Source organism: Puntigrus tetrazona, chromosome 13 (assembly GCF_018831695.1).
Source record: "Puntigrus tetrazona isolate hp1 chromosome 13, ASM1883169v1, whole genome shotgun sequence".
NCBI classification, from domain to species: domain Eukaryota; kingdom Metazoa; phylum Chordata; class Actinopteri; order Cypriniformes; family Cyprinidae; genus Puntigrus; species Puntigrus tetrazona.
Window position 1 is genome coordinate 4,323,128 of NC_056711.1, and position 27,548 is coordinate 4,350,675.

At 39.5% G+C, this 27,548-nt stretch overlaps 2 protein-coding genes and 1 long non-coding RNA gene across 7 annotated transcripts in view; 1 reads left to right on the top strand and 2 right to left on the bottom strand.

The window, feature by feature from the left end:
- The window catches only part of thada (THADA armadillo repeat containing), a 79,745-nt gene extending 77,397 nt beyond the window's left edge, over positions 1 to 2,348 (bottom strand). For all 3 annotated transcript variants that reach the window (XM_043256156.1, XM_043256155.1, XM_043256154.1), the window contains exons 1-10: positions 2,244 to 2,348; positions 1,935 to 2,015; positions 1,759 to 1,865; positions 1,528 to 1,661; positions 1,258 to 1,406; positions 910 to 942; positions 788 to 836; positions 510 to 706; positions 322 to 416; positions 25 to 248 (exon numbers count right to left, since the gene is read on the bottom strand). In XM_043256156.1, coding sequence (XP_043112091.1) covers positions 25 to 248; positions 322 to 416; positions 510 to 706; positions 788 to 836; positions 910 to 942; positions 1,258 to 1,406; positions 1,528 to 1,661; positions 1,759 to 1,865; positions 1,935 to 2,007 — 1,061 coding nt within the window. In that variant the 5' untranslated portion in view covers positions 2,008 to 2,015; positions 2,244 to 2,348. The remainder of the gene's footprint in view (positions 1 to 24; positions 249 to 321; positions 417 to 509; positions 707 to 787; positions 837 to 909; positions 943 to 1,257; positions 1,407 to 1,527; positions 1,662 to 1,758; positions 1,866 to 1,934; positions 2,016 to 2,243) is intronic.
- A 162-nt stretch (positions 2,349 to 2,510) lies between these two features.
- On the top strand, positions 2,511 to 25,726 carry plekhh2 (pleckstrin homology domain containing, family H (with MyTH4 domain) member 2). Its single transcript, XM_043255728.1, has 30 exons — positions 2,511 to 2,668; positions 4,109 to 4,246; positions 10,187 to 10,249; positions 10,647 to 10,796; positions 10,877 to 10,960; positions 11,034 to 11,115; positions 11,493 to 11,696; positions 12,552 to 13,303; positions 13,393 to 13,468; positions 13,957 to 14,051; positions 14,203 to 14,374; positions 15,116 to 15,252; positions 15,330 to 15,443; positions 15,533 to 15,619; positions 15,688 to 15,846; positions 16,594 to 16,674; positions 16,758 to 16,910; positions 17,800 to 17,908; positions 19,141 to 19,253; positions 19,332 to 19,511; positions 19,595 to 19,692; positions 19,937 to 20,114; positions 21,335 to 21,490; positions 21,572 to 21,669; positions 21,756 to 21,897; positions 22,811 to 22,956; positions 23,050 to 23,179; positions 23,258 to 23,341; positions 23,432 to 23,581; positions 24,290 to 25,726. Exons 2-30 carry the CDS (start codon positions 4,127 to 4,129, stop codon positions 24,476 to 24,478), a joined length of 4,302 nt encoding a protein of 1,433 aa, XP_043111663.1. The 5' UTR covers positions 2,511 to 2,668; positions 4,109 to 4,126; the 3' UTR covers positions 24,479 to 25,726.
- On the bottom strand, positions 15,715 to 24,397 carry LOC122356721. 3 transcript variants are annotated; one of them, XR_006252372.1, is made up of 3 exons: positions 24,260 to 24,397; positions 18,492 to 18,613; positions 15,715 to 15,851 (listed from the first exon to the last, which is right to left on the bottom strand). It is a non-coding gene; the product is annotated as an uncharacterized LOC122356721 (long non-coding RNA). The 3 variants fall into 3 exon arrangements; XR_006252373.1 differs by lacking the exon at positions 24,260 to 24,397 and adding an exon at positions 19,463 to 19,593; XR_006252374.1 differs by lacking the exon at positions 24,260 to 24,397 and adding an exon at positions 19,428 to 19,560.
- Positions 25,727 to 27,548: the final 1,822 nt, after the last annotated feature.

A 27,548-nucleotide genomic window follows, 5' to 3' on the forward strand; every position in this document is an offset into this window, starting at 1 on the left:
GATTCATTTGCTATCCTTTAATACCTTGTATCTAGAGACAGGAGCACTTCGGGTATGAGCAGCAGCAGTTTCTCGGCCTGTGGCCCAAGGGTCGCTCCTCTCCAGCTGAGCATAGCCAGAGCTCCATGACTCAGATACAGAGCCACCGCCGCAGGCCTGCCGCTCTCATACAGCCCTGCGCAGCTCTGTCTCAGCCACTGGGAGGCGATGCTGCCCGCGTCCACCGAACACTGCAGGAGACCCGCAACCTGGAAACACACCTCACGCTTAACAGCGCTTCCCCGGCCACGAATCGAGCGAGTCAAGCCTCATCCCACTTACTATGACGGGTACATCATCTCCATCGCCCATAATGGATCTAATGAGCAAAACCACGGCCATCCCGGCAGTGCTCTGGACCGTCTGAACAAACTCCTCTAGATGGGACAAGAACTTAAGTATAATACAAAAATCTACAGAAATAGATATATATATAAAACAAGTGTAAATAAATGCAAACAACACAATACCATCAGTCAAGATAGACGTATAGCAGCTGAGCAGTCCACCGAGAGCCCGATGTAGATCAGATCGGTCATCTGAAGCTGAAAACACGGCAGCACCGATGGGTTCCTGAGACCTCTGGAGCACCAGCATTGAGGCCTTCACCGCTGCCAGACATGACTGCATCAGCTGAGCCTGGGCCACGTGACGACCAGACAAACCCCTGAACAGCAACCACCAGACGTCACATACACAACGAGACGCAGGTGAAAGAAGCATTCTGGGTAATAGGGATTAGGTTTACCTGTTTTGCTCCACGTAAGAACTCAAATCCCTTTGGAAGAACTGGAGGACTATGAGGGGGAAAAAATGAATAAATAACCTGACCGAGTTTGCAGAAAGGGTTTAACAGGGTTTAATACTCACCTTCTGTTAGCAAACGGTGAACACATTCCTCACCTGCGAACAGAGCAGAACAATGATCAAATGCACTGCACGGCACACGCTACTGCTTGGAGTCAGAAACGTTTCATTTTTGATTTATCCCTGTGATCCTAGATTACTCCAGTCTTCAGTGTCACACGATCTTTCAGAAATCGTCCTAACGCGCTGCTCAAGAATCATCGATTACCGTCAGCCAGTAACCTGACAGCTGCGTTTACGTAACCTTACTCATAAATCAGGTTATTTTCCTGTAGTGACGTCAAAATATAATCATTTTTTCCATAGCTGACTGATTTGTCAGGTGTGATGTTAAACAAATCTTAAACATACCCATTTTAAAGCCATCCAGACAGGAAGTAATGCTATCTGTTAAGTGTGAGCAGTGATCTGAGCTCGTAGAGGAGAGAGAGGAAGACAGGCTCGCAGACAGACAGCCAACCGCCTGCTCCCGCAGCCAATCCGGGCCACTTCCTAGTGCGCTGACAGAGGAGAAAAGGTTGATGGCGACACGTTAAATAGAACATATGCAAACAAGGCACACAGAATTCAATCTCTTTCAAGTATGCATTGATTTTTGAGTGACAGGATTGAGACGGGAACCTTGCGACGGCTCTCTTAAGCGGGTTTTTAGCCGGCAGTGTGGTGAACAGGAACGCTAGTGTGCTCAGGCAAGCCTGCAGCAAAGGACCGACAGGGCACTCATCCTCTCTCAGCTGCTCCAATAGGAAGCCTGCCTGCAGTCAACATACAAACCAATGAAGTGTTGTGCGATTACAGTACATTCAGCGTATCTCAGTGAACATCTACAAGATGAATGTGATGCAGACCGACCTTAGAGATGAGCTGGATCTGCTCAACCGGGTCAGAGGAGGATAAACTGTCCTTCAGGACCTGAGCAAGCTCTGCGGATCTGCTGTCCCCCTCCACAGACAGGGAATCTGAGAGAAACAATGAAATATTACAGATAACTTATGCGCTACCACTAAAAGTCGATGTCCGTCACTCACCTGTCAGGCTCCTCAGCTGGACATCATTCAAAGCTACAGCCTCCACTTTAGGTGCTTTCTTCTTCGCAACCATGACTTGATCTAAAACATAACAATAACTGCAGGTGTGTATCAAAAAATTACTTACAACTAGTGCTGGAGATCAGCTTAAGGAAGTCGTAAGAGCTCGGACTCAACCTAACGTAGTGCTAGTCAGTTAACTGCTACCGTTTCCCGCAGCTATTTACATTACATTCTCCACACACATCTTATCCACACACAACACCCCGTTCTACTGCACATTCAAAACACGAAAATATAGTTTCATACCTTTGTATCAAAGCAAGTAACGTTAAAAAAAAAAGTTTAGAAAAGAAATAAATATCCCCACAGCAACATAACACACACGTGTGACCCGTCGATTCCGGAGTCGCGCTGAGAGACCGCCCAGTACTAATGCGATTGGTTCAGGCAGAGTGCTTCTGATGAGTGATTGGTCCACGACAAAGTCAATCAGACATGACGTCACCGCTGCTTAACCACACCCAGAGCCGTTGTTTGATCGCAAAAACACGCCCCTGATCCCGCCTACTTCCACAGGACGATGCTGGAGTGAAAACTTTGAGCTTGAAAACGGTCGCTCTTTATAACATAATTAGGTCATTAGAGCAATAACGACTTCGACAAAACGGAATATTATTTTTATTATGGTGTGAAACGAGTTCCATCTTCAGCACTGTTACACTGATTGCAGGGTAAGGATAAAATATTTAACTATTAAAAAAAGTATTGTTTTTTGTGTCTAGGTAAAGGCAATACGATATTAAAGTACTGGACTTTCTATTTCTACTTATTCAAATACAAAAGTTTTATAGTATATATATAAATAAATTCTAAAATTAATATCATGTACCCTGTTGATGGTTCTACCTATTTTTTAATATACTGAATACGTTTGAAATACACTATTTATTGAGTTGATATAACTGAAATTCGTTTAACATCAAACAATTCTATTCTGTTCTATTCTATTAATTTTCATGAATACAACTCTAATTATACCTATTGCATCATCATTCTATAACTAACTGCAGCTAAATGGTAAATAAAGAGTTAACATATAACATACCCAAAGACCGTTTAAGGTTAAATTCTGTATGTACTATATATAATGTTATCTTGAATCACTGCATATTTGTATATATTTTATATCTGTTTCACGTAGTAAAACTGACAGAACATTTAATAGGATCAGTATCTGCTGAGATGGAAATTCATGCGTGACATATGCATTATACGTGTACCGTATTGGGGACGTCATTACTAAACACAAATTTCTACTTTTCACGATTAGAAAAGGAGCGTATTCATCTCAGTATATAGCCTAATAACCTTTCTGAACTTCCATGTACAAATCCTTGTATTCGAGGTCTACATAATGACCCTGTTATCCACTTTGGCTCACTTTCCCTACATTTTCCGCTTAAGAAGTTAGTTCTACGGTGAAACATGTTGTTTTTATCCTCACTGGTTAAGACTCAAACCCTCGGTCTTATTTACCAGGACAGCTTAATTGAGCTCAGCACATGTTTGCGCTCTCTTTGTGCCCGTGCCAATGCTATAACGAGAGCTTATTATAACCAAGAGTTTAAGAGAAGTTGTAGAGACCCACCTGCTTTGCATCAGTTGACACGTGTTTTTCATAATTAAAACTTTTATGATGGAAAAGTGTGATGATGGTGCATCAGTGCTGGCTGGTAAGGTTTGTTTGTGTAGTGGTGGTCAGTTTGTCAAGGGCTCTGCATGCCTGGCCCTCAAACGCTTATTTTTGCCATCTGAGACCGAGAATGTTTCAGCGCCTCTCTGTCCAACCGAAAAGGAAACAACATTGATGATATTGCAGCAGTGTTTAAACATCTTCATCTCAACATAAGCGAACAAAAGCGGATTGATTGTCGATTTTTGATTAACCTTTAGTGTTTTTTTTCAATGTTTGCAGGGCTAAACGGCATTATCTTAACCACTTTTCAATGTTAAAATTTGGCTGGTTGGTCAAAAGCTTGAGACCTTAGAGTAAAGATGCATGAAGATAATTGTTTCTCTTTATATATGACCCAACCAGTCCTACATCTGATTCCTAGTTTATCTTTTTGATTGGTCTTCTACTGTGTACCTCATGTTGCGTGATGTGGCAGGGCCTGAGGGGTGACGGCATGGCGGAGGGCGATGAAAGCACAGGCGGGGAGTGGAAAGAGAAGTACATGGCCCTCGAGGCCCTGCTCTTCAAGTTCCGTGGACAAATGAGCGTGATCCGAGAGCTCACGGCAGAAAAGGTCAGTCAAACGCACTACGTCTTGGTCTCAGAGTCCCTTCGCTCGGCCTGCTGGTCTGCTCTCGGACCTTTAAAAAAATCATCAGACCGCAAGCTGAGCAAGTAAAACTCAACCCACCCCAGCCATCTTTTATTAAAGTAATAACAGGACAGGCGTATGATTTGTCTGTAACTGTCACCGCCCTTCTAATGTATTTATATTGCTGAGATATTCAATCGAAGGGATTTCTAGGAAAGGCAAAGAAGCCACTTATTAAAGTATTTGCTCATTTCCATGTTTGGTTTTCATTTCCACAAAAGTGTGTGTGTGTATGCGTGCCATGGCCTATTTCTTTGCCCTATCTCGAGGGAGAGCAGATTAGAGGTTAATATAAACAGACGCCTGACCACAGGGCTCCAGACTGCTGCATTCTGGGATAGCAGAATCTTCTTTGAATTACAGTCTCAGGATCTATTCGGTGCGCTTTAAATGTCTTGCCCTTGGGGAGAGTTCAAGTTTAGGAAATGTATAGTCAGCTATTGTGATGATGCTCTTTCTTGAGCAGTTTTAACGATTCAACCGTTGGTCAATCGTTTAGCGAACCAATCATTGGTGCTCCAAAATAGTCCCCAGCTTGCTGCGTGATATCACTACGCCTGCAATGTTATGACAGCAAATTTCATTGATTATAACGTCGGAATGAGTGTATAGTTCCTAATCATACCAGCCAAGAAAATTGCAAATTTTCATTTTTACGCTGGTCTTAGTACGCAATATAACTACAGAAGAGTTAAGTTTTAAATAGGAAAAATACTCTTTGGTCATTTTTGAAAGCGATGTTACTGGTCTAATTGGATTCTATGATCTATGCTAAGCTATGCTAAAAGTGCTATTGCTAGACACAGGGTTCAGCTGAATGGATTCAAAAACTATAAAACTCATCATATCAACCCTGGGGGAGTTGGAGAGGGAGCCTATTTCCAAAAAAAAGTGTAGTGTACCTTTAAGGCACATCTGTAAAATAGTCCACGTAATGCCAGCGGTTCAACCATAACTTTTACGAAGCTACGAGAATAGCTTTGCATGCAAAAAAAAACAAAAATTACTAGTGGCAGTTCATGCAAAACTCCTTTCCCATCTCCCTCTTTCACTTCAGGGATTTGTCAGAAGTAACAGATGATCTGGATACTTGTCTCATACTATTGGTATATAGTATGCAAACACGTCATTTCGAATGCAGCCTCAGTCTCAGTTCTGTAAGCGTGACCTCTAACCCCTATGATGTCGATTCAACAGTATAGTTTATCACATGAGAATCTCATTGTAATTGTTTCTCACTCCTTCATCAGTAGGCATGTTATTGTTAGCAGCTGGGTAGAGTCTGGCCTCACTTATGCATGCCATCTATTATTCCTCCCTTGCATATGTGGACAGAATCCCTTATTGCACTAATTAAAAGCTGCCATTAAATGTTTACATAGGGCCTCTTTCCTGACTTTTCCTCTCACTGTAGGTCCTGGATCAGCTGAGCTGTTAAAATATAGATAGCCGGGAAGCATAGTTTAGCTGAGGACATGTCAGAGATTAATCCTGTGGTGGAAAAAAACAGAGGAAGGGAATGAATGGGAAGGACTGAGACACAGGATAAAGAAAGTAGGGAAGTAGGAAGGGGCAGGATGATCAACTAGTGATCCAAAACCCACTCAACTAATCTATTAAATGCAGACTACTTGTAGATTTGTGTTTTAAGCTGTGTTTTAAGCAATGGTGCTTTAGGAGGTGAATTAGGATATGCAACTTCATGGAGCGAATTCTTGTATCCTGTGATGCTAAAACCTACTACTAAGTTGTGTCTATGAATTAAAGACCCAATTTACACCAATTTGCATACCTTTAAAAAGAATTGTAACAATAAATATAGTTGCTCACTTATATATATATTATGTTTTTGTAGTTTTTCACATGTTGTATGATGGACAACATGGTATAAGAGTGAAAGGGAAAGAGAGGGAGCAAAATGGGAGGAGAGAGACAGATGAACTATGTGGTAAAACAAACTATCCTTTAATCACTGAGACTCCCGAGGGAGGAAATGCCTGCCCTCACACTATACAGGAAGTTAGCATGCTAAATACATACACAAACAAACACATATATGCTAATCTAAGTGTGGTTTGTTGGGAGAAATGTAGGTCATTTTCCCCCCATGGTTTACATCCTGTTTGATGAAGTTTAAATGAATCAACCAGACTTGGACAGCGATTGCTCATCGTGCAAAGAAACTCAAAACAGCAATGTTTCGATGTGAGCCATCCTCAAAGAATGTCACAAAGACGCACACGAAGACTTCAGTGGCTACGCCACATCCAGCTTATGAACAGATGCAAACCTTTCTTTTAAACCATTATGGTAAAAGTACAGCAACTTTCATGTGCAGTCAAATACATATGAACTTGTGTTCTCACCCACTGAGAGCGTATGATGTGAAGCAGGAATCTGTTGTAGGTTAGTGCTCGGCACCCTCAGATTGATTCCACATCTGGCCGGCAGTAGCCAGAGCATTGTACTATTTAGTGACGTTACAGGTATTGTTTTATTGTGATATGTTTCTGAGGTTTGAATGCTACAAATATACTCGTGGGACTTAAGACTAGGTTTGCGGTCCAGGGTCACATACGTGAAAGTTTTATGGTATTTTATGATTTTGCCACATAATAAATAGCCATCTAACTAGTATTTTTTTTAAATGCTAACTTAAGCAATGGAAGGCGAGCTTCTAGTTAAGTATCTAGTGTGCTGCTGCAGTGCAGTGTGGAGCAGAGGCCGGGTGACGCTGGGGAATTTGGAGCCGTGGTGCAGTGAAGGCTGTCACACAGACAGGCTTTTGTGAGCTGGCCCGTGGAGGGAGGCTGGATGAGGGGTGCAGGGCGGGCCGGCCACAGAAGGCCGAGGATGGAATGCATGGAATGGAAGACTTGACTGCAGCCAGGAGCATATGGAGCAGAGAAGTGAGGGGGATTGTAGAAGATTCTGCTGATGGAAATTTAAAGTTTGCATGTGAAAACTGATGAGAGCATCCGTGCAGTTTTTTGGTTTGTTTTGGTTTACAGCACTCCCATTGGCTGTCACCACCTCAAGTCACCGATCAATTACATAAAGCCGAGCTCCTGTTGTTGCAACATCAGCGGCCTCTATTGCTTGTTTCACCAGTATTGATATATTTATTTGAAAATGTATGATGCTGGACATTTTATTGCTTCAAATTACTGCATCGTCCTCCTAGAGCTCCATCTTCTGGTCAAACAGAACAATGCACTTGTTGCACTTGTGACTCAAAGTGTATGAAACCATGCACGTGACACAAAGAACAGAAGCTAGCTATATTGGGGCCGCAAATTATTAACTCCTGGCCATGTTTTATCAGTTATATATGTCAAAATGAGTAAGCAAAATCACTGAATCTGTTTCATTCTGAAGACAGCTCACTTGTGTACTGAATTGAGCGTCAGAGTAGCAAGTCAGACTGACACTGAAGATCAAATAGGCTGTTTTCTTAGTCGATGTTGCTAGTAAATGTGGATAAAAAAAGTTTTTCACAACTTTTAGCCAAATTTTCAATTACCCAGACAACCTAAAGTTATACAACCATTCATTTTTAAGATGTTTTTAAGGTTTACTGTCGTCAAGTCTCTTCTGCTCACCAAGGCTACATTTAGTTTTTTTTTTTTTACTTTATTAGCAAAAAGGCAGTTTTTTAAGATCTTTTTAAAATCCAATTTATACCTGTGATGTAAAGCTGAATTTTCAGCATCATCACTGCAGTCTCCAGTGACCCTTCAGAAATCGCATGCTGATTTATTTGACGCTCAAGAGACATTTATTATTACCAGAGATATTAGGGCTGCACGATTATGACAAAAATTAATTGTAGATTATTCCCTTGCAATTGTAGTCGCGATTGATGATTACGATAATCGCAACATGGAATGATAAATTATATTTTTAGATGAAAATAAACAAAACTTTTTTTTGATCCTCAGATAAAGAGAAAGCTCAAAGGAACAGCATTTATTTGAATTTATTTATAAATGTCACTTTTGATCGGTGTAATGCACCTTTGCAAAAAAAAGCATTAATTTATTTAAAATAAAATGTAAAATGAAAAGGTTTGAATATAAGTGTATATAGCACCAGGCGATCAGATGCATCAGACGGTCGCTAGACACGCTAGGTGTTCTTCACGCGCCTTCACCAAGTCTTCAATAACGACCTTTAGATATCAGCGCGTCTTAATATGTAGCGCTAACCTGTGGCTGAACCGTTCAGAGTCTGTCTGGGTTTGTGCAGCTGTTCTCAGGACAGTCTGTAATTACTCTGCTATTTTTTATTTTCTATATCTGCACCGTTGGGCAGTGGTGGACCAGCTTGACCACAGATGAGGTTGGGTGTGTACCCGTGTGTGTGTGTGTGTGTGTGTGTGTTGTTGCGGTACAAACATGTATGTAGTTAGTTCCACATTAAGCTCGTGTGTATGAGTAGTCCGTGGGGAGAGTGTGTGGACGAGAGAGATAATGAGTGCGTGATGTATTTCTGACCATCGGTGAGTTTCGGTGGACACGCCCTTTGGTTTAGTCCAGTAGGCATTGGCTCCATAAACCTTGAATATCAATAGACTTCTATCATGGAAAACTAAGCGCAGTCTGTAAAAACATCCATCCGCAAATCGGCGATTTGCGTCATTCATCAAGATCTGACTAATGTACCATTAACAGATCCAACAAAATCTGCTTTAGCTTAAGAACTAGAGCAGAACACGGACGGGACTGTTCCAGAGTCATCATTAAGATAGTTTTGTCAATGGCGCTTTTGTGTGTTGGAACTTATTAGGCATCTTTAACGACGGAGGCTTGTACAGAAAAGAGGCTATAAAGATCAGAATATCACTGGGTCACACACACACACACAGAGAGATGCATAAAAACACTTTTGTATGGTGTTGAGTGGAAAATGTGAGTGCAGCAGTAACTATTAGCAGTGTGTTAGGTCATATTTGTCTGTTCTCCTTTGGGAACTGTATGAAGAGAAACAGGTTGCTGATGGAGCTCCTGCCAAAACAGAAACAAGCACACAACACCGGGCAAATTTAACCCCAAAATGTTCAGGGTTTTGCAAATCTCATTAATTGTGTGTGGTGTTGTGTTAATCGTGGTAGTTTGAGGTCAAAATCAAAAATACATAAGAAAAAATAACAAAAATATTATCCATTGAAATTGACATTTTTTATATACTTATGTGAACAATACTGATATATTAGTAGTATTAGTAGTATTTTATGCATATTGATAAAGCACTAATTATTTGCAAAGGCACCTTTGCAAATAAATATCATTTATCTTAAAATAATTATCAGTTATAATAAAGGATATGCCTTTTAATGAAGTTTGTAGACATTTTTTTTTATTTAATACACCCCTAATTTCTCATTATTTCTCACAATGCAATAAAATGACAGTACTGAGAAACAATAATGATATTATTTAAATATAATACATTTTTACTAGTGCTTCACATTCTCCGAGACCCATTCAAATCAACTCCAATCTGATGACAACTAAACCACAGAATGTGAGGGAGACATTTATGACACTGGCAAGTGGATTAGAAAATTTATAATAGAGATTAACTCGAAAAATATGATTGGTACAGTGGTCAAAATTCCTTGAAATTTCACTGAATTTAATGACAGTTAACAATCATCAAAATGACCGGCAACTGAATTATTACCTCTGGTTTACCACACACTCAACTATACCAACCGACTTATTCTTCCCAGTCATGCTTGGAAAATGTTATGCATTTTTATATTGACTTTTATACTAATAATTCTCATGTTTATACATATTCGTGCACAAACACGGCACATTTTCCCATTCAGTTAAGCAGTGCTTGTTGCTCTCTCAGATGCAGCAGTTGGAGACGCAGGTACTGGAAGCTGAGCGCCGGGCGTATGAGGCCAACCAGCAGGTAAATAATAATAACGCTCATACACACATATCGCAGCGAGATCACAGATACTACTTTGTCTCTGCGTCTGTCTAAAAAGATCTACGCACAGAGTAATATTAAAACACAAATAAATCAATTTGTGTGTAAGGCTTGTCCCCTTCCATTGTAAATTTTGCTTGTCAATCTGGCAACCCACGTGAGTGTCATTTCTGAGTAAGAGGAGGCAGGAGAAAGTTTTCTACACAAATTATATTTACATCCATAAAAATGTGTGGTCACATCATTTTCTCTAACCCTTGTGTATATATATATATATATATATATATATATATATATATATATATATATATATATATATATATATTTTTTTTTTTTTTTTTTTTTTTTTATATAATAATGTGTGAATGCGTTTCAGGTGCAGTGGATGGAAGAGCGTCTGAAGGCATCAGATGTCCAGTCGTGTGATTCAGAGCTTCGGCTGTTCAGGCGCTGTCAAAATCTTCAAACGCAGCTAAAGGAGAAAGACGAGCTCATTGCCACCCTTGAGCAACAGCTGGAGGAACAGGTCAGTCTAAACTCCGCTCTCCAAAACCATCAGATTTAGATCATAGAGGCCTGATTAAATCCATTACGTTGCGACTTCAGAAACAGAACCGAATCCAAGACGCCAAGACGGTTGAAGAAAAAGCAGCCAAGATCAAAGAGTGGGTCATGAGGAAGCTGAATGAAGTAAGTTTGTGCTTTTTGTACGTTAGAATTGGTGGAAGGAAGTAAATCGTGTCTAATTGTTTCACTCTTACAGTTTGATGTAGAGAACGCCTCTCTAAGAGAGATCAACCAACAACAGGAGGCTGAGATTCAAGACCTGAGAAGACGACTGCAAGGTATTCATGCGTGTGATCACATGCAAGGCCGCATTGCTCCCGCTAGCTCTGCAGTAGGTCCGGTGTTAAGCCAAAAACATGACTTAAATGAACACCGAGTATGTAGCATGCATACTGTACACTGCACAGACCTTTGCCAAAATGTGCAGCTTGAAACAAAGCACGCTGCATTTATCCCACAATACAATATGCTTTATTTAATATAGCGTATATAGAAATGTCAATTTTAAGGAATACAACCCAAATAGCCGCAAATAAATGTGATGTGACGTAATATGTAAATCAATACGTAACAGGAATTAGGCTTAAAGGTTTAAAAAGATAAAGAAATGTTATGCCATAATGTTTAATGCTCAGGTTTTTGTGTTGTGTTTTAGGCGTGGAGCTGACTTCGGGTTCTGGCGGTTCAATCCAGCCCGGTGTTGGTGAGGCCCAGCGGCTCAGCAGTCTGACTTTTGGCTGTTTCCAAATCAGAGGGAAGAGCCCTCAAGTACTGACGGGCCCAGAGCCGTCCCAGAAGAGCATCAGCACCCTGCCGGAGCGTGACCCCACACACACAGACTGCAGGAGACCCTCTACTGGTCAGGAAACTGACAGCTGTAGCTGTCTGACTGAAAGCGCTGCATTAGATGAATTAAGAAATTAAAACTTTTATTCACAAAAGACATATTAAACAGTAACTGTAAAGACAGCAATGTTTTTTATCGTTATATATCATGTTATCATGGTTTCCCTAAAAATATTGAGCAGCTCAGCTATTTATACTGATAACAAAAAATGTTTCTTGAGCATTAAATCAGCATGTTTATAGTGATCTCTGAAGGATCATGTGACACTCAAGACTGAAAATTCTTTGAATAACAAGAAAAAAATGCAGTTCCAAAATATCTTATAAATAGATATGCGATTTTTTGTATCAATATTTCATAATATTTTTTATTAAATAAATGCAGCCTTGGTATGCATCTTTCAAGAAAGTCCACCAGGAATCATATAGCATTCATTCTGATGAATGCATTTTAACTCACTAAGTGAGTCTGAATCATTAAAATGAATCATTTCACAATTATTTGCAAAATTGAATCAGTTGGTCCCGTTAACGTAAAGGAGTAGTTCACCCAAAAATAAAAAAAAATGTGTCATTTGCTCACCCTCGAGCAGTTCCAGAATGTTTTGGTCACCATTGACTTCCATAGTAGGGGAAAAAATGCTATGAGAGCCAATGGTGACTCAAAACAGACTGGTTACAAACTTTCTCCAAAATATCTTCCTTTGTTTTCAGCAAATTCATACAAATTTGGAACTACCTGAGGGTGAGTAAATGATGAGATCGTTTTCATTTTTGGGTGAACTGCTCCTTTAAGACGTTTAATAGATCAAGTACTTAATACATGTATTCGCCTTTTCACCAAGTCTGTGTGTTTGCTCTGATGCAGATTCTGGACTGAAAGAAGACTATCCAGAAAGCGAGTGTGCTGTCCGTTGCCCGAAGGCAGGATCAGAGGACGAGGATGAGCGGGACAGTCCCGGACACACGCTGTCCTGTGGTGTGTCCTCTCTCCTGTCCAGTGCTGCCTCCGAAGGCGAGAGGAGTCTGTTTGGAGGCTTGCGTTTCAGTCGACCCGCCAGTGAGACGTACCACACGGCCTCAGACGACAGCAGCTCGCTGTTTGACGACGACATGCAGCGCGTGGAGTGCTCCAGACTCTGCCTTCCCGGCACAAAGAGCGCTTCAAAAAAGGACGGCGAGAAGGCCGAGGCTGAGGACGGGTCCTCGGATGAGCTGAATAAACGCTTCCAGTCACAACGTCTCGATTCCTCGTCATCCTCCAGCGACGCAAACACTCCCAGCCCCATATTAACGCCAGCTCTCACACCGAAGCGGCCCACCCCGTCCCAGGACTCCCAAGACACCCCGGCCTCCCCCAAACAGCCCCGACTGCGCAACCCAAATGCGTTCAACGTTAGTTTGGCATTGGCTAAAAAGCATCTGAGTCAGCCTCCGCTGTACAGTGAAGCCGCCCACGGGAGAACTCGAAACGCCATCAGCATGCTACGTCCCCTACGGCCTCAGGAAACGGACACGGACCAAACGATGGAGACTGGCGAGCGAGAGCACGTGGATGAAACGCCCGAAGTGCCCGGGAGTAAACCTCCGACCCCTCCGCTGCACAGACTGCCCTCTTGGGTGAGTCACGCCACAGGAAGTACAGCTAATACGACATTTCTGCCGTTTCGGTTCTTGTGGTAAACCTGTGTTTTCACGGTTCTCTGCAGGAGAGCAGAATATACGCTGTGGCAAAATCTGGAATCCGTCTGTTAGAGACGTCGTGCACGGATGTCGCTAATAAAGGTGTGGGTTCGTGTTTTTGGTCCATTTTCACATATTCTCAATCCAGCTGCCCTTCGTTGATCGCTCTTCATTTCGGTCTTTCACATGCAGTGCTTTTTTGCAAAGCGAAAAGGTTTAATTAATTTTAAAATTGGCGTAAAATAAATTCTGAAATTAAAAAAATGTATATTACAGTGTAAATATAATATATAGTTTACATAAGAATTTAATTAGAATTGTCTTTATTATTATTTATTATTTTTGACAATTAGATATGAAATTCAAATGGAAAAGTATTTTGTATCACTTTTTTGCCTTATTGGAAAATATTTGTGGGAAGAAAATGTAAAAATTAAATGAAATTAATATTTGCATTAAAAAAAATTTATGTCCGCAAAGTAAGTTCTTATCTACATTTAATCTTCTTGATTTCAGGAGCTGTAGTTTTAGTTTATGGTTATGGTTATTTCTGCTTACCTTAATCATATCGTCCGATCCCCTTCTTCCAGACTCCTCCCACCCATCCTCATGCCCCGCCTACATGCTCTACACATCCCTCATCTACAGGAACACAAGCACTCCTCTCTTTGCCACACACAAAGGGGTAGGAGTGTGTGTGTGTGTGTGTGTGTGTGTGTGTGTGTGTGTGTGTGTGCGCGTCATTATTTGCTCTAGAGTCAGCACTTCTATCAGTAACAGGAGGAGATATTTGCATTACGTTTTCTTAACTGCAATGTGTGTTTTGACCCTCATAGAAGGCGACTATGTTAAGCAGCGGTCAGTTCTCCGAGGAGTCGTCTAGTTCTGAGGAGGAGGACAGTTCGGAGGAGTGCCAGTCTAACTCTGGAGAGGAGGAGAGCTCCCAGACCTCTGGATCAGAGTCACACAAGAGCAGTAGCCATGAAAGCCCCCGCTCACTTAAGAGAGGTACAAGTGTTTTTACCAGTCAGTACCGATACTTGAGAAATTACACTAGTAGCATAGCAAAAAACTATTGTAACAATTTTATTTTGATATGAAAATAAATATATTAACTAAAATTGTAGTTAATTATTAATGCTATTAATGTTTATGTAAATAATGAATTAGAACATAAGCATGCAAGCCTTTAATTTAGTTCAGATACGTAAATATTGTATAAAAATATATATTAAATTAGATATTAAATAAATAATAACGGTAAACCTCTGTTATATATATAACACAAAAAATATTGTGAAGAAGCTGAGAGAGACTTTAATATGTAATATACTGATATTTTGAGGTTTGTTTTATTTTTGTAAATTTGTTATGTGTGTTTTTCCATTTTATTAGCTTTAAATATGTCTATAAAGTTTTTATTAAATGTTATTTCACCTTTAGTTTTAGTGCATCAATTTAAACTAGATAAATTTTGAGAAAAATTTTGCAACTAGTTGAAATAAAATAAGTTTATTGTTTTTGTATTCTTTGTATTTTTTATAGTTTTAGTTTTTAACGTTAGTAATCCTTATTTTGCATTGATTTCATTTCAAAAGATTAAACAGTTTAGCAAATTTAAACAGAATGGACGTGTTTTGGCTGATTAAATTAACCAATTAAAATCCTGAAAAAATCTATGGAACTTTAGGGAAAAAGCAAGTGTATTTTATCACACTACCCCAGTCACTGAATGTTGTTTTTTCTCAGCCGTGTCATTATCTTCCATGACATCTGAGAGCGACTACGCCATCCCACCTGATGCTTACTCCACTGACACAGAGTGCTCCGAACCTGAAAATAAACTCCCAAAGACCTGCTCCTCCAGCACCGACAACGGCAAGACTGTAAGACCCGTGTACACACACACACACGCACGCACGCACACACACACCAGACCGACTGAGAATGTGTCACGTTCCAGGAGTCTATGGAGAAGTCCGGGTACCTGCTCAAGATGGTAAAGACGTGGAAGAAAACGTGGAAGAGACACTGGTTTGTACTGAAGGACGGGGAGCTTCTCTACTACAAATCACCAGTCAGTTTTATTTCTTGCGTCTCTTTCATTCGTAACGTTCTCATAGTAATGACCCGATCTTAGGTTTTCCTGTGGATTTTATTTCATAGAGCGACGTGATCCGTAAACCCCAAGGCCAGATCGAGCTGAACGCATGCAGCACTATAGCTCGTGGTGATGGCAAACAGATGCTTCAGGTAAAGTGTGTGTGCACGCGTGTCAGATTATTTCACATGACAGTCTGACTGGTGTTTTGTCCCTTCAGGTGGTGACAGGTAAGAGTGTGTGTAATCTGAAAGCAGACTCTCCAAACCTGCTGGAGGAGTGGCTGAGGGTCCTCCAGAGCGTCCTGAAGATCAAAGCCGCTAGTCCGCTCTTCACTCACCCCGACACACGGCCCGTCATGAAAGGACATCTGACAAAGGTACACTGTTGGAAAGATGAAAAATGTTTGTTTTTTTTGGTACACTACAAGTCCAAAAAAGGCTGCATTTATTTGATCATAAATACAGGAAAAATGTAGCATTGTGAAATATTATTATGGTTTAAAAAAAAGTTTTGGTATTAATATACATTAAAATCAGATTTATTCCTGTGATGCAAATTTGATGAAATTTTTCAATTGTTTTCAGTGATTCTTCAGAGATCATACTAATATGCTGATTATCTTGCTGCTTAATATTTTCGTTGGGAACCCGTGATACCTTTTTCAGGATTCTTTGATGAATAAAAAAATAAATAAATCATTTATTTAAAATATAAATATTTTCTAACAATATACACTACTATTCAAAAGTTTGGGGTCAGTACATATTTATTCTTTCTTTTTTTGAAAGTAATTAAAACTCATATGTTAAAGGTGCCATAGAATGCATTGATATAGCAACGATAATTCTTATATTAAATCAGCATATGCATCACAAAAATACATTTCATTTTAAAGTATATGGAAATGTAAACCGTTATTTTACACTGTAATAACCTTTTGCGAGATTGCTGTTTTTTTCTGTATTTTCAATCAAATGAATGCAGCGTTACAAGTCTTACTGATCCCACACTTTTGCATGTTAGTGTATATGCTACTGTTCAAATGTTTGAGATTTTTTTTTTTTTTCTCTTATTTACACCAAGGTTGCCGTAAAGCAGTAATATCTGTCTCTGACTGTTTCAGGTGAAGCACGGCTACTCTAAGCATGTGTGGTGTGCACTGTTCGGGAAGACTCTCTACTACTTCAGAAATCAAGAGGACAAGGTCTACTGTCTCATTATATTACGGTCATCCCGCCAAGGACTTCTGTATGCGTGCGTGCACTGATGTTGTGTTCCCCGTCCCAGTTTCCTCTGGGTCAGATCAAACTGTGGGAGGCCCGCGTGGAGGAAGCGCACAAGTCATGTGACGTAGCTGAAGTCTCTGCTCAGCACACGCTCTCCGTCCAGTCAGCGAATCAGGACCCGACGTTCCTGCTCATCAGCTCTCCTCATGAGAAGGTAGGCAAGCCGTAATCAGTTGAGTTAAAAAAAAAAAGAAGTGCACTTAATCGTGCTGAATGAAAAAAACGTTTCTAACCGAAATACCTAGAAATGATTTTTGCTACACAAATCTTGTCTTGGTTTCAGAAAAAACAAGTTTCTGCTGAGAACAAGCCAAATAATCTGCCAGTGGGCTAAGCAAAATAATACTATTTCAAGATGAAAACGTTATTTTGCTTACCCCACTGGCAGATTATTTTGCTTGATCTCAGCGAAAACTTTAACTTAATTTTGACTTGCTTTTTCTAAAAAAATGAATTATTCGATTTAAGAATGTTTTGATATTTTGGCTGAAAACATGACACAAAAAATCTAAGTTTTTTAAAGCGTGTGTTGCCGAGTGTATTTCAAATCTTTAAAGTATATATAAGAAAAAAATACTTGAAGACAATAATAACAATAAATTAAATAATTTTCATGACTAAATTAAACACACTTTTAAATCTGCTTTGTAATAATGTCAAATGAGTAAATTGTACGGTTAGTAAAATGTAAATCCGTGTCATTCGAATGTACTTTAATACATGACTATATTTATACAGAAATGAAAGAACGAAGCACGTGACGCGTTTGAACTGGCGTAGATCGTGTACTTTATTTTACCTTAAATGCTTGTCCATATTGCAAATGATAATTTCAGCTAATCGCTTTTATAAACTTTAATCGTTTTCATTTAATTGTACACTACGTGCAATCAGCTCCACGTCACTGAGTTTAATGTGTATTATTTATAGTACTTCGTTTGATGTTAGTATGCGTACTTCTGTTTAACTCCGGCTCTAATGTCGTTCTGGCAACAGGGATATATTAAAGATGATGAACGTGTGTCTGTGTCCCTGTCCTGTAGACGGCCTGGCTGTACCATCTGTCTGTGGCCGCGGGCAGCGCAGTGGGGCAGGTGGGGACTGAGTTCGAGCAGCTGGTTGGTAAACTGCTCCGCGTAGAGGCAGATCCAGGTAAAAGTTCATTTCATATATTTGGTCGCGGTGGAATGTATAAAGTACAAGGGGAAGACATTCCACCACAAAAAAATCAGCTATGTAAAATGCGTCCCAGTAATACTAAATATTAAAATACTGTCGATCCCTTATGCATCAGATGGCCAGTGAACACAACAGCAAATTTTGAGGTGTGTGTGTGTGTGTTATTAGTATTATTATTTTACAGTGCAATATTGTTGTTGCAATAGTAATCAATTTCTCAATTGATTTGAAAAATAAAATATAACTTGAATAATAACTATTATATACAGTAATACTAAAATGAATACAAGGCACAAATCTAGCACTGATTTCAGTTTGTTGAATGAGAGCTGATACACAGGCTTATTTATAACAGAGATACGGTTTAGTTACGCTGCAAAACTTTCATTAAAATTGTTATTCTTAATCTTTCTTCAGTAAAGGATGAACAAATTTGTGTAAAAAAAATTGGTTAAAAAGAACTGGATTCTTCAAATATTGTAATGAATATTGGTGGGGGCCTTGGTCGAAGGGTTAGTGAACCCCGAAAATGAAAATTCAGTCATTACTTACTCACCCTCATGTCGTTCCAAACCCGTAAGAGCTTTGTTCGTCTCCAAATCAAGATGCTTTGGATGAACTCCGAAAGATTTCTGACCCTGCGATAGGCAGCAACACAGCCACGTTCAACGTTCTGCCCTGAAAAACAATAAAGACATCGTTAAAATAGTCCTCGGGACATCAGCGGTTCAACCGCAATGTTACGAAATTATGAAAATACTTCTTGGAAGCAAAGAAAACTAAACCGATGACTTATTTCGATATCGACTACCTTTCAGCTCCCTTGCTGTCTCACGGGTTTAAAACGACAGGAGTGGGAGTTTTTAATCGTTTTTCTGTGAACTATCCTAACTATAAGTACTTTTTCGGGTTCATTTTCATGTATATACGCCAACAAGGCCGTAATGTAAAAAAGTGCAGTTCCTTATGGCCTGCGGGGGCCACTTCAGCTCTCCGGGGCCCCAAGCGTTTGGTAGTAAACACCTCCAAATGAAAGGACTGTGGTGTGCGGCTGTGCTGCTCGAGGCTGGGACCGATCTGACATATGTTATTAAATATAAGCACGGCAAACATTACATCATAAATTCAGTTGTTTACTTCAACCCCATGCTGCCGTTTTAAACTGTAGCGACGTAAAAACAATGCTGCGTCCCGTTGTTTGTCAGGGTCTGAGGTCTGGAGGCACCCGGCGCTCTGCTTCACTAAGGAAGGGCTATCATCTCCGCTCTCCACCCTTCCTTCACAAGCTCTGCAAACCGAAGCCATCAAGCTCTTCAAGGTTAAACTCCACACATTTAGAGGGGAGAACCCGTGAAAAAAAACAAGGCGAAACACTGCTTTTCTCTTTTCCTAACAGACGTGTCAGCTCTTCATCAACGTGGCCATCGACACCCCGGCCATAGACTATCACGTGACTCTCGCCCAGTGCGCGTTACAAGTGTGTCTCACCCACCCGGAGCTGCAGAACGAGATCTACTGCCAGCTCACCAAACAGACGAGGAAGAGGCAGCCGTACGGACCGCCGGGACCCCTGCAGGTCAGATCCGAACACGCACCACTAGAGGGAGCGATGGCTTTCTCCTCAGAGCGTGTGTTTAGTTTTAATGTCCTGTGACGCAGGGGTGGCAGTTCCTGGCTCTGTGCGTCGGTCTTTTTCTGCCCACGCAACCTATTCTTTGGTACCTGCAGGTTCATCTCAAAAGGCATGGAGATTCCAGGTAAGTCGAAACTACGTCGAGAATACACGCGCCGCGCCATGTTTTTTTTTTTTTAAACAGCTGCGTTTCTACGAGCGTGCGCGCACCCGCAGCGTCTGTCCGCGTCGCCTAGCAACGATTCAAAACAACGTAAGCGCGTGACGCGGCGACGCGCTTCTCGTCCGCTGTGCGACCAGCTTTAGGATTTTTTTACGATCTTTTACGGTCTTTTACGGTCTGCTTTAACGGTCTGCTTTCTTCCCAGGACGGAAGTGGGAAAGTATGCCATTTACTGTCAGCGCTCACTGGAGCGGACGCAGCAGAAGGGAGACAGGCAAGCCCGATCGTCGCGAATGGAGATCTTGTCAATCTTACTCAGGAACCCTTATCATCACTCTCTGCCTTTCAGCGTCCCTGTACACTTCCTCAACAACACCTACCAGGTCCACACACACCCGTGACACAGCAGTCTGTTGTTATTTAGTCATCCCTATGGTCTTCTACGTCTGCCCTGCAGCTCTTTTAAATTAAAAAAAGAATGATCAAAAAGAGCAATGAAAGTATTATTAAAAATATATATATTAATATAATAAAAACTGCATGGAATCAAATCTTGATGTAGTCAATATGCATCATTTTCCTGTAGCTTGAAAAGAAAAGCATGATCTTAATAAGTTGGGTTTGATACCTAATGCAATTTTCAGAATATAAAAAGTTGCATAAATATTCTTAAAAAAATATCCCACGGTCATGTAAACTTAAACATATCAGTGTGTGTGTGTGTGTGTGTGTGTGTGTGTGTGTGTGTGTGTATTACATTTATGCCTATCAACAAATCTAAAAATATCACAGTAAAAACAGCAATATTTGGAAATATCTGGAAATTATCTTTAATTGAAAATAACTTTTTAATGGCAAAGCTGAATTTTCAGCATCATTACTCCAATCCCTTAGCGGTGTATGATCTTTCAAAAAAAAGGTTTAATATGACGATTTGATAATATATATAATATTTTTGTCAGTGCTGGGCAACAATTAATCGCATACAAAATAAAATTTGTGTATATAATATATGTTTGTGTACTGTGTATATTTATTATGTAAGTATAAATAGACACACATGCATGTATATAATACATACATATACATATATACATATACATATATATATATATATATATATATATATATATATATATATATATATATATATATAATACATGTACATATTTTCAACATTTACACTGCATGTTTGTGTATATATATATATATATATATATATATATATATATATATATATATTACACACACAAAAACTATATAAACAAAAACTTTTATTTTGAACGTGATTAATCATGATTATTTACATATTTTTATACTATTTATTATTAAAACCATATGTGATATGTGCCGAATATGTTGAATATAAGCACTCGTTTCTTTAAGAGAGGAAAAAAACTTACTCATCCAGACCACTCTATCAAATGATTAAATCCAATAAACGTGAAATTCATAGAAATTCAGTTAAAAAAGTGTGATAACTCCATAGAAAAGAAAAGAAAAGTTTCGAATCATGACTACAACTACTATACACTATATACACTACTATACTATACACAATATCTATCTGTCTGATCTAACAGTCTGTGTGTGCGTGTGTCAGGTTGTTAGTTTTGATGCATCGACCACGGTGGAGGAGTTTCAGAGTCGTCTGAACCAGGACACAGGCATGAGGAAAACTGGTCAGTCTGGTTTCAGCCTTTATTCTGATGACCCCACCGGCAAGGACCTTGAGCACTGTCTTCAGGGAAACCTTAAGGTCGGACTGACACAAAAACACCCTATCATTTTAGAAGCTGCGCTTCGTGTCTTTATCTTAAAAAATGTGCTGTGTCCTCAGATCTGTGACATTATTTCAAAATGGGAGCAGGCCTCGAAGGAGCAGCACACAGGCAAATCAGAGAACGCCAGGACGGTCAAACTCACTTACAAGAACCGGTAGGGCACGAATTCTTAAACATTAACCAAATGCCTGTTTCTGAAAGGCCACAATTTGTGACTAACCGCTAGTTTGTTTCCTCTAGGTTATACTTCTCCCAGCAGATGAGAGGGGAGACCGAAAGAGAGCGACTGCTCCTGGCGTACCAAACTAATGATACGATTACAGCCGGCCACTTCCCTGTCAACAAAGAGCTGGCTTTAGAAATGGCCGCCCTGCTTGCTCAGGTACACAGTGCTGCTTCTCGGGACATTAATGCGTCTCACAGACCGGTTCAGAAACAGCCCACTGCATTTAAAGCCACACCCTCTGTCTGAAACCACACCCCTGAAGACAAGTCAACCAAACAAGCAAATGCTGAAAATGACTCTCAGGCACAACATGGATCTGATTGGCTTGTTTTTTTCAGATCGGCTCCAATGCTAAATGCTAACAAAATATTAACAGTGTTCTTTCATAACCATAACCTGTGAATTCTGCATGATTCCTGCCTAAAATAAATAGCTCAATTTTAGGTACCATTATTTATTTATTTATTTGTTCTTATTTGAACAGTTTCCAAGTCAATTCAAAACCAAATTAATAAAAGGAATTTGAAAAAACAAAAATTTTTAAGAATCATTCACACATGACACGTAATGAAAGAATTAACAATTTTTGTTTAGATCATTATAGTTTATGCATACAAATGAATGTTGAATGGGTTGAGTTGAATAGAATTTTTATATTTAAAAAAATGTTAATCTAATTTTCATAAAAGACATCTGAAAAGTAGCAAATGATGGCATGGTAAAAAAAAAATATATATATATATATATATATATATATATATATATATATATATATATATATATATATATATCCTTACACGGACAATAAGCTAAACTTATTATAAATCATACTGTAACTTGCCAAAAAAATTATATTATTTATGCATTTATGCATTACAGTAGTATTTGTTCTACTATTCATCTTAAAAAATACTCATTGTATTGCAATCATTTGCTAATGGACAATAGTGCCAGTTGAAATGTGCTTAATTTCCAGAGAAATAATGTCACCATCCAAAAAAAAAAAAAATCTCAATGTCCTAATACAGTCATCTACTTAAGTAAACATAATTTCTTGTTTTTTGTGGAGGTGGAGTTTGGGGACTTTGAACGTCCGTTTTCTAGTCCAGGCAGTTCAGGAGCTGCACAGACCAAATCCAACCAAACCCTGAAGCAGGTTCTCGAGCGCTTCTACCCAAAGCATTACCGTCACTCCTGCACTGACGAGCAAATGAGGTATCTGTGCCCCCAATGCATGACACAATCTCATAACGTGGACATGAAGAGTCTGTTTGGCCATCTTATGCACTGAAACACGCATGTTCTCAGGCAGCTGCTGCAGAGGCTCTCTACCCGGTGGGCATCTCTGAGAGGTCGGAGTTCATCAGAGTGCATACGAATCTACCTGACCGTGGCTCGCAAGTGGTCCTTTTTTGGAGCCAAACTATTTGAGGCTGAGGTGAGTGTCCCTCTAAATCCGGAGATGACTGTAAATGGTGTGGCATTATTTGTTAATGTCCCTCTCTATCTCCCTCAGTCTGTAGCTCCCTCACAGAAGAACATGCGTGTTTGGCTCGCAGTGCACGAAGATGGAGTCAGCACGCTGGAGCTCAACTCTGTAGTGAGCGAACGCATTCTCTACAGAGTATTTCCGAATCACTTGTGAAGAGATAAATTGAGTTTTCACTACATGTTTTTTTTTTTTTCTTAGAAAGTCCTTCAGTCCTACCCTTATAAAAGCATTGTGACATTTGGAGCATGCGCTCAGGACTTCATGCTAGTAGTAGCTCTGAGTTCAAGCACAAACACATCCAAAGATAAGTTTACAGAGAAGCATCTGTTTGCAATGGCCCCGTCAAAGGTGGGTATATTGTTTTTGTTGTTGTTGTTGTCGTGGAAATAAACCTGTTGCAATTTGTGTAAAAACTATGTGAAATATTTAGGTTTTGTACAGGAGTGTTTAAAAGTTTGGGGCCAGTAATAAATTAATACTTTCATGTGACAAAGAGACTTTAAAATTGATCAGATTTTCATTTGAATTAAAGGTGTAGTTCACCCAAAAATGAAAATGATAAAAAATGATAAATTACCATTTATTCACCCTCCTATGGTTCCAAACCAAAGAGTTGACGGTAGCTATTGACTTCCATAATATTTTTTCCCATACTACTGAAGTAACAATTACCTCCAACATTCTTCCAAATATTTTCTTATGTGTTGAACAAAAGAAAGAAATTAATACAGGTTGGAAACAAGTGGAGGGTAAGTAATTGATAAATTTTCATTTCTGGGTGGAATATCCCTTTAAGAATGCTGAAAAATAACTAGTTATTTGACTACTTCACACTATTACTGTTTTACTGTTCTGATCCTATAAATGCAGCCTTATTCGAAAGCCAAAAATATCTTACCAGCGTTTGAACATTAGTGTACATAGAGTGTATTCTCTTTTACACAGAGAGAACACACACACACCAAAGTACACAGAGACCCATGAGTACTTCTGTTTGCTATGTAGAGTATATAGAGCATGACTCACTGTATTTCTCTGCTGTCTTGTGTTGTTGAGGTTCGAGACGTGACGTTGCTCGTAGCCAGCTACATCAACTGCACACAACAACAAAAAGCAGCAGCGCACCACCTGTCCGCCCCGGCCCTGCTGCTGGCTCTATCTGGAGAGATGAAGAAGAGCAAGGAGTCGAGGAGCAAGTCCCCTCCAGCCGCCTGCAAACCCAGCAAAGCGCCCACCCTCCTTTAACTACACAGTGTGCGATGGTGTTCGCTCAGGACATACGTCAGTCCATTACCTAGTTCAAAATCCCCAGTTAGCGTCCAAAACACTGTATTTACGATATGTCAGTTCACATCAAAGGGAATCTGGAAATGATACAAGTGTCATATTTCTTTAGATAATATAATACTTCCTGTAATGCATCTGAGGGTGACCTGACTTACGGCTGTTCTCATTAAAATCATCAGATTACATAAACATGTCCAAGTCAGGTTCCGCCTGAAAATAATAGCACTTTGCGTATAGAAATTGAAGCGTACTACTTTTGTTTTTGTTTGTTTGTTTGCTCACACCGACATATTTTTATGAGGATAGGATTTTCCACCAAATTGTCATTAACATATTTTGTCCATACATTGTACTTTTTGGGAATTCTTTTCTTCAGTTCTCATATATATGTACGTGTGCGTATCAAAAAAGCAGCAATACTGTACAAAACACTGTGTGATTTATTCATTTATGCTAAAATTCATAAGTTAAAAGAGTTTTGTACAGTATTGGTGTCTTGCTATTTTTTGGTTCAATTGTCAAGAATGTCATAGAAAAAAAAAAATCCAATGAAACTGTTCTTCGGCTTTTATGAGGTTCACCCAAATACTTTTATTTGGATTTTATTGGAGTATCTTTCAGGCTTGACCCAATAAGAAATATCGAAACTCAAAACACCAAGTAAACACATTGTATTATTTCGTCATATAATGTGCACCTCATATGTAGGCCACACATTGTTGAGAGACGTGCTGGCTTGCTGAAGTTGACAAAACTGGAATCAAAAATGTGTTGCGATGGCGGGATGAGTAACACTAGAGTTATGTAACCTCCCACGCTGGAATATCATCTCACGTTAGCATGTTGAAGCATGCAGAAAGAATGAACCGATTATGATAAACGCGAAGTGTATTACCGGAAAAATACGTGTGGTCTTGGGAAACCAACATGGAGTAATATTGGACAGCTGAGGTGTTTTTGAGAGAACATATTGTAACATTGTGTAATGAATATGGGGTGTGAGATTCGTAAAGAGATACACTGCAGGAGATAGAAACTGGAAGGATTTATTATACTGACATCATTGAACAAGGGACACTGTGACAGATAATGTCATACCAAATTGTATTTATTTATTTCTAAAGTGTATTTTCTATAATTATCTATTACGCAGTTTTAAATAAATGGCCATATTCAAATAGTTTTTTTTTTTTTTCAAAATAGATACATAATATGGGAGAAAGTAATTCAGTTATGTTAATGCACTTCTTTTCAAAAGTTGCTCATCAATCTCTTATGCTCACCGAGGCTGCATTTATTGAATCTAAAATGCAGTACAATTGTGAAATATTATTACAAAACTAAAAATAAAAGTTGTCTATTTTAAATCATTTTAACGTGTAATTTATTCCTGTGACACAGAACAGAATTTTCAGCATCATTACTCAAGTTTTCAGTGTCGCATAATCCTTCAGAAATTATTTTAAAATGCTGATTTGCAACTCAAAAAACATATTACTATTATTATCATCACTGTTGAAAACAGTTATGCTGCTTTGAACCATGATTCTTTGATCAGTATAATTTTTAAAACTATTCTGGAATTATTTTCCAACAATAAACATCCTGCTTCTCGCATCTGGATCATTTGAAACGTTTGAACGGCAGAGTACCTATAATACATATACCTGAATGAATTCAACACAGCTACAGTTCAAAGAATTCTTTGCCATATGCATTCAACAATAAGAGAGCGGGAAATGGCACAAGAACGAATAACTGTTTGGTTTCTTGTCATCTGTGTTCCAAATGACTGTTTATTTGCGTTCCCTCGGTTGCCACACTTCTTGACATTTCCCTAATAATCCACTCTAATTAAAAACCAGATATTCTCCCCATGTCACAAACTCCCATTAGTCACAAAGTTGCTTTTATAGGAGCATTTCCTTTTGTTCTTCTGGCAGACTGCCTCACATCGTTACACCGATTAAAATCCATTTATCAATTATGTCGGTGTATTACTTGTAACCGTATTGTAGCCTAACATGTTCAGTCACCATCTACCATTGTTTTGGTATCTTGAGTTTACCCGCCCTGACTCATAGTATTATTACAGCAGGAATGCAGAGTGTCTAGTGAGCTACATAAACACCTGAAATATGAAAACTATGACTATACGTACTCTTAAGCCAAAGATGTAACAAAACCTTAACAAAACTGACTCGTTTAAAATGAACTGCATGGTTTTTATTTTTAAAAACGGTTTACAATGCGAGTCGAAACGGGTGAGGGTGAACCATCCTTGTGGAAACGTCCCTCCTTACCGTGACCCACACTCATCTGATAGGCTTTGTTATTTAATCCCTCCTTTTCTGCCATGGAAACACAGAGAGCGAGTCTGTGTGACTTCCAGCTCAGGTGTGAGAGCGGATGGGGGAGGGCGGCATGTGATCCACCCAAACCTGTCTCAACTAGTCTCCGAAACAAACGCTCTAGGCTCTTCTGGGAAATATACTGGGGAACTAGATGAAAAAGCAAAGAATGCAAGGCAGGGGAGTGCCAGCCAAGCTATTGTTTACAAATTTCGCTTTGAAAAAAAAAGTCAGATTTAGTTTGGACTTAAAACCTACGCCACTTTGTTGAGGCCGCTTTGATAAAAGCTCACAAATTGTCATTAGAGCATGCAAATTAAATGCAGCAACATGTGCCATTAGCAAGTGTGGGAAAGCTTTTTTAAAGCCAATACATTGGTCATTCATTGATGTGCCTGTTAAAACCTGAAAAACTCAACCAAAACAGAATTTGAGTAAGCGCAGCTTCCTGGTCGATGGGAGGAGGCTGTTCTTTGTTAGTCAGAGCTTTGCATAAGTCATACCACAATGATATAGGAACTTTGCTGCCCGAAACTTGAGCAACGGGTCTGACCTGTATTTCAAACCGCTCAAAGCAGGGCTCTCTCACAGGTTTAATTATTAGTCTTTCTTTGCACTTGAATGGTCAGCAGCTTCGAGTTAATAAACAGCCTCTTTGTTTTATGAAAGGTTTGGAC

What these genes read in the sequence shown, in the direction of transcription:
- plekhh2 (XM_043255728.1), top strand. Translation starts at nt 4,127, where the DNA reads ATGGCGGAGGGCGATGAAAGCACAGGCGGGGAGTGGAAAGAGAAGTAC. An exon ending in GAGAGCTCACGGCAGAAAAG is followed by an intron (nt 4,247 to 10,186) that starts GTCAGTCAAACG and finishes TTGCTCTCTCAG; the next exon opens with ATGCAGCAGTTGGAGACGCA. An exon ending in TTCTCTACTACAAATCACCA is followed by an intron (nt 15,444 to 15,532) that starts GTCAGTTTTATT and finishes TTTATTTCATAG; the next exon opens with AGCGACGTGATCCGTAAACC.